This window comes from Rhea pennata, chromosome 10 (genome assembly GCF_028389875.1).
Source record: "Rhea pennata isolate bPtePen1 chromosome 10, bPtePen1.pri, whole genome shotgun sequence".
Classification (NCBI taxonomy): Eukaryota; Metazoa; Chordata; class Aves; order Rheiformes; family Rheidae; genus Rhea; species Rhea pennata.
In genome coordinates this window covers 11,975,177-11,984,868 of record NC_084672.1, presented here as the reverse complement: position 1 = coordinate 11,984,868, position 9,692 = coordinate 11,975,177, and the positions used below count along the sequence as shown (strand labels likewise).

At 38.3% G+C, this 9,692-nt stretch overlaps 1 protein-coding gene across 2 annotated transcripts; it reads left to right on the top strand.

The window, feature by feature from the left end:
* Positions 1 to 361: 361 nt before the first annotated feature.
* AFG2B (AFG2 AAA ATPase homolog B) lies at positions 362 to 8,313 on the top strand. 2 transcript variants are annotated; one of them, XM_062583610.1, is made up of 8 exons: positions 362 to 1,438; positions 2,233 to 2,418; positions 3,730 to 3,888; positions 4,481 to 4,690; positions 5,052 to 5,279; positions 6,160 to 6,294; positions 6,942 to 7,067; positions 7,730 to 8,313. In XM_062583610.1, exons 1-8 carry the CDS (start codon positions 362 to 364, stop codon positions 7,880 to 7,882), a joined length of 2,274 nt encoding a protein of 757 aa, XP_062439594.1. In that variant the 3' UTR covers positions 7,883 to 8,313. The 2 variants fall into 2 exon arrangements, with proteins under 2 accessions (XP_062439594.1, XP_062439595.1); XM_062583611.1 differs by having other exon boundaries at positions 371 to 1,438; positions 2,233 to 2,440; positions 3,806 to 3,888.
* The last annotated feature ends 1,379 nt before the right edge of the window (positions 8,314 to 9,692 follow it).

Below are 9,692 nucleotides of genomic sequence, written 5' to 3'. Positions count from 1 at the left end.
AGCTGCGCCTAGAGCCCGGCGCCCTGTCAGAGCGCCGGATCCGCCTCACGGGCGCGGCGGTTTCACACAGCGTCAGCAGCCTCTGAGGCGCGCGCGCGGCCCCGCCCCGCCCCGCCGCGCATGCGCGCGAGGCGCGGCGCGGCGGGAGTGAGCGCCGCCGGTTCTGCGCGCGCCGGCGCTGCCGCCTTTGCGCGGGGAAGGTTCGGCCGGGCCGGTCTGGGCCGGTTGTTACGCGCGCGGAGCCGCCGCGGGGCGCTGGCTGGTGGCGGAGAGCGAGGCGGGGGTGAGTGGGGAGCTGGACGGGGCCCTCTGACGGGGGCTGCCTCCGCGTCTTGCGCAGAGCGCGCCGCAGACGCGTGCTATGGAGGTCGCGCCCTTAAAGCTGCTTCCTCTGGATCCGGGCGATGAGAGCACCCAGAGGTGCAGAATGGGGCCTGCCGCCCTCTCCTTCCTGGGAGCCGGGATCGGGGCCCCGCTGCGGGTCACCCTGCCCACCGGGTGCTGCCTGTGCACGGCTTGGCCCAGGCACGATTTGGCAGACGGCTACCTGCAGGTTGATCTGATGTGCAAAACGGCAGGTTTAACTACACGGGAACTAAAAAATCTCACGGTGAACATCAACCAACTGAAGCTTTTGGCATATCATCAGTTAAAAAAAGCGACTGTGAGAGTAGTCCTTAAGAGCTCTGCACTGAAGAAGTCTACTTCCAGAGGGGTGTTGCAGGAGATAATCAAAGAACTGCTAAGAAGTATCTATGTTTCACCTCATTACACTGTTAGAGTTGCTTCAGTTCTTGAAAATCCGGTGGTATATATTGAAATACTCTCTGTAGACCCTTTGACAGATGAAGCTGGACTAGTAACTCCCCAAACAAGCATAAAAATTAAAGAGGTCATCACTCTAGAATGGTACAGGTATTTATCAGAAGATGCCACAAAAATTTCAGTTGCAGGACTAGATGATGTGGGAATGTCTTTGAAAGAAATGGTTGATTTGCCCTTCCGTTTTCCAAAAACTTTTAAGAAGCTGGGACTTTCTGTCCCTAATGGAGTGCTGTTAGTAGGTCCTCCAGGTGTAGGGAAAACCCTTATGGTAAAGGCAGTAGCAAAAGAAGTGGGTGCTTATCTGCTTTGCATTGGTGGCCCAGCCCTGTATGGTTCAAGACCAGGAGAAAGTGAAGAGAATTTGCGAAGGGTTTTTGAAAAGGGCAGAGAAATGTCCTGTGAAGGACCAACTATTCTCTTTATTGATGAGATTGACTCTTTATGCCCAAAGAGAGGAAGTGCGAACAATGCTCCTGAGGATCGTATTGTTGCTCAGTTGCTGACATTACTGGATGGTGTAGGTAGTGAAGATAAGATGGTCATTATGGCAGCAACAAACAGGCCTGATGCCTTAGATCCTGCACTGAGACGACCTGGCAGATTTGACCGAGAGGTGAGCAGACCTGTTTTCTCCATACCTTCCTTTGGGGGATCTGGGGGGGGGCAACAATCAAAATAATTATATTTTTAGAGGGAGGAAAAGTTCTTTAATGCATTCACAATTAAAACCTTAGTTATTTACAGGGTTTATTAACTTGAAATATATTTTATGGTGATATTTTTCAAAATTTTAATAATGTATGGACACTGACCTGCATGTTTTTCTTTTGTGTTGAAAGGTCTGCTTTCTTATTCCAGTGTTATTGAAGTACTGTATTTTATGCATTCATATCTTTGAGTTTACTTGGCTAAGAATTGTAGTGAGACAAGCACAGATTCACAGGATCTTCCTTCAAGGTGCTATTTTTTCTGACTTACTTTATGTAGTGCATATTATTGAATGCACATAATCATCATCTAATTCAGCCCTTATGATGTAAGGAAAGTATTATTTCAGTGCTAAGTTTTATTTTTAAATTACTTCAAAACATAGTTAAATTACTGTGAAACATTTATAGACTGATGGCTGATAATGTTTTATAATCAACTGTTTACAAAAACAATTCACTTGGGAAATAAATGTAATTGAAAAAGAGTTCTAAGTATTGTCATTTTTATAGTGGTTTTTATTGTCAGAGTGCTGGAGAATTGCTAATTAGTTTCTTGTAGAATTACTTAATCACAGTATAAGGAAGTATAAATCTTCAGTAAGCTGTACAGAGAGAAAATTTGCTTGTCTAGGTCTATAAAATGAGAGGAATATAGCAAAATATCTACTTAATTTCTTTTTTGATGTATTTGATTTAGGTTATTATTGGGACACCAACACTTCTGCAGAGAAGATCCATCCTGCAGTTGCTTACATCTAGTATGCCAATTTCTGCAGATGTTGATTTGGTTAAGCTGGCAGAAATGACAACTGGGTATGTTGGAGCTGACCTTACAGCACTCTGCAGAGAAGCTGCTATGCAGGCTGTGTTCCAAAGCTCTCTGGTATGGCTGCCAATTAATCAAGGTGGATGTCATTATTGATATGTACCACTGTTTTCCCATTAATATTCTACTTTACTTGAAATGCTCAGCAACTTGAACTCAGAAATTAAAATACTGAAAATATGCAAGTTTGTAAATACACCATTTTGCTAGTGACTTTCAGTTCACACCTGCAGAGACTGCTTTGTCCTTTCTGAGTAAGAAGCTTTGCAGAAGGTTTTATTCTCTTCATCTTTTTAGTACTGGGCAAAATAGATAATATTTGGTTGGTTTTTGACTAAACTGTAGTAGTCCATCACTGCAAATTACAGTTTAGGTTGTTATACATTTTATATACATACATGTATATGTACACGTACATGTAACTGCTGGTGATGGTAACTTATTTGATTTGCGTGGCTAGATATAGCATGAAGTTACAAATACAAAGGTATATAGTTATAACTGCCCAATGTCCAGTAGAAATTGCTGTTTCTTAATATTCTTTCTATCTTTATTCAGACTTTTACAAGAATTGTGAGGATTATTTATGCTGTGCTGCTTTATCTGTGGAAGGTGATGTGGATGAGCAGAAACTTAAAGCTATATGCAAAATCTGTGGAGCCAGGGCATCTATAGGCAATGGTAGAATCCTGTCTTCACTCAGGAGTGGAAAGGAGGGAACATTTTCCTTCTAGAACTTCCATCTGCTTCAGACACCATATAGATATTCAAGATAACCAAAATAATTTCAACCTGGTATCCCAGAAAAGTAGTAGATGGACAAACAGAAATAATGAACTAGCAGATGGCCTATTTGCCTTGTAAACAGCAAGCTTCTTTGTAAATACATCTTAGTTTTATCATTGAATCTGTAGCTGTTAATAACTGCATCTTTATGCTATTTGAAATGAGGTGTCTTATATACTACAGTACATTGTGAAAATGATCATTGGTCAGTGAGAACACCTAATCTGTGATCAAGAGAATCCAGAAATCAGTTGCTGATTTTAGGATCATTATATACTATTTGATTTGCTAGATTCCTGTATAATCATAACTTAGAGAGAATTTTATTTTTTCCCTAAAACACTAATTTCTGTTATTTTTTTCCTTGTATTAAAAAAAAAGAAGCCTTTGCCCTTAGAGATTACGCTCTATTTTGTATTACATATTTGTGTTCAAGTGTACAGTACATAAACTTACTAGAGCAGAAACTTGATTCCTTATTAGTTGTTTGGCCTTTTGTGGAGTATTTTGCATACTAGTGGAACATGATAATTTATTGATTATACGAAATACTGCTTATTTGTTTTATATGGGTTTCTTCAGGATTCAGCTGAAATAATGATTAATATGGCAGGCTTCCAAGAAGCTTTTAAAAAGATTCAACCATCCTGTTTTCGAGGTGCTGTTGGACTAACAGAGTATAAACCTGTTACCTGGGAACAAATTGGTGGTCTGGAAGAAGTGAAACTAAAGCTAAAACAGGTAATGTGTAAAACGCATTTAAATAAAAGGCTAGTTTCTAATAACTGTCTCCAGAGTATTCTGTATATTCTATTATGGACACACATTCTCTTGCAAATAATATTTACAGGTTTTTTTTGTTACTTTAAAATACATGAAATAAATGACAAGCACCTATAGTAAGAAGCCTATCAGTGGTCTCCATCTTGTGACTGTTTCATTAAACAAGGTGTCACCCCCAAGCATAGTATGATGGAAAAAATAGCATATTTTCCAGTACTAAGAAAAGAAATGCAGCAATACGTTCCTGAATTTATAGCCACAGATGGCTCTTGCAATTCCTGAGAGAGAATGTGTCTCTTGCTCTGTTTCAGACTAAGAGGAAATGAGAGGGAACTAACAATATTGGCTGATACAACTTTGTGTGTGTGCATGTATGTGTGTGTACACACAGACACAGAACTAAATTAGTATGTCTGATTTCAAATTAATGTTTGGATCAAGGAGAGAAAATATTGTGCTCAGCTGTTTTATTGATTGCATCTTAACTCTAGTTTCATTACTGAGAATATTTAATTCCTTTTTTTCGTTTGTTTGTTTAATGTATTGACAGAGTATTGAGTGGCCTATGAAGTTTCCTCAGGCTTTTTCTAGGATGGGCCTGTCTCATCCGAAGGGTATTCTTCTCTATGGGCCGTCAGGGTGTGCCAAAACCACACTGGTGAAGGCTGTGGCTACTAGTTGTCACTGTTCCTTTCTCTCTGTAAGCGGTGCTGACCTTTTCTCACCTTACGTTGGGGATTCAGAGAAGATTTTGTCTCAGGTACAATTTTTAAATTGTATAAAGTTTATAGTTTGTTTCTGACTGATATCTATAAACTAGTAGTCTGGTGTGAAGTTTATGATCAAAAACAGGTAAAATTCATCTGATTATTAAACAGAAATAAGTTATGGATTCATATTTATATAAACTGAGAATCTAGCTCTGAAATGATACCAATTTTAAACTTGAAGTCTTTCTACTCTTTTGTTTTCTATTGACTTGGGAACTTAGTTAGGTGTAGTTTGCATATACTAAATGTTAATTCTGATCAGCTCTTGCAAGTTAAAATACACTGTATAAGCTGTTTTCACTTTATAGAATAGAATATTCGTTAACATTTTACTTTATGAATCCAAAAAAGGTTTTTCGCCAAGCAAGAGCAAATACTCCAGCAATAATATTTCTAGATGAGATTGATTCTATCTTGGGATCTCGGTCACACTGTAAAACAGGCCACGGTGTGTCAGAGCGAGTTCTTTCTGTTCTTCTCAATGAGCTGGATGGCATTGGACTGAAAGTCACAGAAAGAAGAGGAAACACACTACAGCTTGAGGGTGAATGTCAGGAACAAAGTGATGAGGAAAGAAAGGTATTTACATTCCCTCTTTTTATATATAAAGAACAAGAATTGCTGTGGTGTTGCAGAAATCTTACTTGTTGGCATTCTTACTTTTTAAAATAAGAATTGTCAGGCTTGACAGATTAGATTAAATCTTTTTAATTTTTTATAACATGGCATGTCAAGGCTGTTAACAATTTTTTATGCATACAGATCCTCAATGAAACTTTTCTGAGGGAAATGAAGGAAGGGAGCTGTTTAAACAAAATGCTCAGCCTAATGAGCTTTGCTAGTAGTTGTTCATATGTCAAAAAAGTCCTCTTGAGATTAATGGAATACTTTTGAACTAATTGTGCCATTTTTACTATTATGCCGGTTCCTTCCTGAACTTACTATTTCATAAGCATTTCCCCTACTTCAGTTACAACACTTTCTCATATGCTCTTTGTATGAAACCAGCACAGTTATGACCAATTATTTCTTATTTATACAAGAAGTTGCAGGTGGACTTCTCAGTGAATTGCTCACAATGTTTACTGCTTAGCTTTTGTATATTTAAATTTGTCTTCATAAAATGATACTTTTCTAAAAAAAAAAAAAAAAAAAAAAAAAAAAAAAAAAAAACGAAGTATTGTAGAACTGTAGGATACTGATCTTCTGTGTTAGAGTATGGCCAAAGAAAAGTCTGTATTATTATTGCCAAGATAGATATTAACTATATTTCTTTTTTCTGGTCTGGCCTATACCAAGGTATTTTATTTCCCAAAGCAAAATAAAATACAAGTATTAAAAGGAAAATAACTATGTAAGGAGATGCATTCTTTTTTCCTGTGGTTAATTAATGCCTTAAGATAAATATTTATCTTTTAGTCATATTTCACTAATTTGTTTATATAATCTCTTTACTTAGCTAGAGTTTCAGGAAACTTTGAGCAGTGACTTCATGATAGTTGCTGCAACAAATAGACCAGATATGTTGGATGATGCTTTGTTGCGTCCTGGAAGACTAGACAAGATTATCTATATTCCACCTCCAGACCTGAAGGTGATGTATTATAAATCCATACATGGCTTTAAATGGAGAGATACAAATTGCTTGTATACTTCTAGTACAAGGGGGTATAATCCTATATTTAACAATTGATGGATGGTTCACTGAAGATTCGTCACTGAAGTTAAGGTATATGAAGTTTTTTTTTAAGAAAAGTAATTTAAAGATCTGTAGCACTTTAACTGTATGTAGTTAAACTGTTACCTATTGAGAAATAGTTAAAATCTGTTTAAATAACTGTATTTGCAAAGTCAGGCAACAGTTTAGGAAGTACCAGAGCAAGTTGGCTATCCTTGCTTCAGATTTTTCACGAGTCTTATTCCCAAGGGTGGTGTGCTTGTACTGAGCTTTCCAGAAGAGAGTTGACCCAAAGCAGGCCAAATATGGAAGATTTCAGTCTAAAATACTGTAGTTTCATAAACTGAGTTACTGTGAACAACAGACTTCTAACATATTAGATAATACTTATTATGATGATTATCTTGATCAGTAGCCTTTTATTTACTTTTGCACCAAGAGTTCTGATTTTGGTATTCTCATTCATTTTCTTTTGTTCTGATTTGGAGTTTTGTAGTGCTTTGGACTGAAAGTAATTATTGGTGTATTTCTTATTTTCTTGTACAACATTCACCAACTCATAGGGAAGGCATTCTGTTTTGAAAATCTGCACAAAAAACATTCCACTAGATACTGATGTGTCATTACAAGACTTAGCACTCCAAACAGACCTCTTCTCTGGAGCTGATATTGAAAATCTGTGCAAGGAGGTAAGGAATATTCCTGGCAATCTATGAAATAAGCTGTAAATGAAACCTTTCAAAAGTTATCTCATAGATGTTATCAGGTCATCTGTAGTACAGATCTTGCCCTCCCCCCCCCCCCCCCCAAGTTGTAATGAAAACAAATAGAAGAACTGAACATGGGTTAATTCTTTAAATAAAAAAAGGCAAGTGCATGAGGGCTGTTATTCAACAACGTACTGGTGGGAGAAGTTAAGGAACTGTGCTGTCTTTTATTTTTATATAACCCTTTGTAATCCAAGCTTGACTCTAGATTAAATTCTATTCTGTGTACTGCAAGCAGTTACAGCATTTTTAGTTGAAATTGGTGTGTGCTATCAAGGCTAGAGAGAGAAAAAGTTGAGGAAGGGAGAGAGCAATCCATAAGCATTTGGGGTAAGTATTTAAGAGACTAGGAAGAAAATCCACGAATGTGGATCAAGGATACTTTGTCTAATCCAGCCAAGTAAGTGATTAAAAAAGGCATAGTAATCTTGATATGTATATGTTCATATAGAACCATAAATTGTACAATGTTGTTTACAGATACTTTACCTAAAACATGGTTTCATTTAAAATATTTAAAAATACTTGTAACATTTTAAGTTACACAAAGCACTCAAGTTGTTTCTTTCTTTTTTTCCTTAAAGGCTGCTTTGTTGGCATTACAAGAGAATGGACTTGAAGCAACTACTGTTAAACATGAGCACTTTGTAAAATCATTGAGGACTATAAAACCATCCTTAAATACCAAAGACTTGTATTTTTATGAAAAATTTTATAATCAAAAACTCACCTCTTGAATCAAAGTGATGTAGCATGAATATTTTTTAATATATTGCAAACTGAGCCAAAGCAAATGAGATTTTACTTTATTCTTCAGTATTGAGATCACAAGTGAAATGTTATTGTAAGTACGGTACTAAAAAGGCAGTATCATGAAAAGCAAATTTCAGTCTTTATCTGATGAAACTGATAATGGAGGGGCTCAGAGCATTGTGGAACAGTGGAGTGGTTCTGCAGATTTCTTTGTTCTTAGGATAAAGCCTGGAAGAATAAGAATATTTAATTTAAAACATGCTGTAAAGTCTCCAAAGCACACTATTTATTTTTTTTTTTTTTAAGTAGTGGAATATGAGGAAAAAGTCCTCTGTAGTTTCTGTGCTGCATGTAATAAAATACAAATTTTTTATATGTGCATATCTGCAAGCTTACTTTCTGGAAAGCAGATTCTGAAATACACTTTTAATGAAACAGTTGTCAGTGCTTAATATTGTAAGTTTGGGAGTTCTGTTTCAGGTGTGGAACTAGAGGGAAGTGGGCAGGGATTTGGGAGGGGGGAAATAATTCTAGAACTACTGCTTACTGTACAAACATTTGAATTGAGTAAACAAACAAATACTAAGCAAATTTGGAATCAAACAATCCAAAGTAAACAGTAATTCATGCTTTGAGGTAAAAGGGAGTTTGTTTTATAAATTCTGGAATATGTTTTCCCTCACAACTATTCTTTCTCTGTGTATTATTGTAGGGCATCTTTTAAAAGGCAGAGATACACATATAACCTCCTTCTGTGTATAAATGTCTTACTAAGGTACGAAGTTTTAACTGTTTCCTCCTTTTCCCCATGAAAATGTTTATGAAAGATACTTCACTGTCAAAGGTATCTTCAAGTTTTATATTTCATCTGAGGTTACAAACCCATGAGCAATGCTGCTTTCGCTCAGCCACAGGCCCTTGGGGGCCGTGTTGCAGTGGGGTTTGCAGTGAGCCCAGATTATGGAAGGAGAGTTCCATGGCAGTTAATGACAACACAGGACAAAAGCAGCTGCAAACTGTTGCAGCCTAGGAAAGGACTGTCCTACAACCTGGTAGCTCTGATCCTCGCTTTATTTGATCCTACTGCTTAAGGCCAGTGTCATATATGTCCATTGGTTAAACATACCAAAAAATATGCAAAGATAGTTTCTTAGCAGCTGTGCTGGCGAGTGTGTAGAGACCTTCAAGATAACTCTCCTTTTTGAGCACGACTCTCCTTTTTGAGATTGTTGCTTTAGATTTGAGCCCTGAAACTTGTTAGGACAGCAAGATGCTGGCAGCTGATGCAGTTCAAGCTGAATCAGGGCCATCTCTGTCCTCTCAGAGATGCTTTTTTGCTTCTGTACTTGCTTCCTGTCAGGACCAACAGAGCTGGTTTCTGCCCTTCCCTTTCTCCTTGCTACCAGGGAGAGCATGGTGAAGCCAGGGGAGCGTGGAGCAACGGCTGCCTGTCCTTCCTCTTGCTCCTTTCCAAGGGGAAGGAGAGAAACAGTTACAGGAGTGGTTTGCTGGAAGCACCTGCCTCCACTCTAACCCTGCCCTTGTAAGAGCCTTTTCTGGGGAAGGGGAAGTGCTAGGAGCCGTGGGGTGTGGTAGGAGCCTGGGCCTGCGTGAAACTAGACAGCGTTGTAGCAGAGGGGACAGAAAATGGTGCTCCTCTCTTGGACACTTTATAATCCTTGCCAAGCTCTGCAAAAAGGTTCCTCTGCCGTGAGGAACAGAGGAGGGAGGTTTGAGGAACAAAGTAACAGAGGGAAAGAGCTGCAGAGAGAATGGGGAACAACAGGGAGTCAC

Excerpts from the sequence above, each read along its gene's own strand:
- AFG2B (XM_062583610.1), top strand. The coding sequence starts at position 362 with ATGGAGGTCGCGCCCTTAAAGCTGCTTCCTCTGGATCCGGGCGATGAG. Across the intron at positions 4,691-5,051 it reads CAGAGAAGATTTTGTCTCAG|GTTTTTCGCCAAGCAAGAGC; the intron begins GTACAATTTTTA and ends AATCCAAAAAAG. Across the intron at positions 5,280-6,159 it reads AAAGTGATGAGGAAAGAAAG|CTAGAGTTTCAGGAAACTTT; the intron begins GTATTTACATTC and ends CTCTTTACTTAG.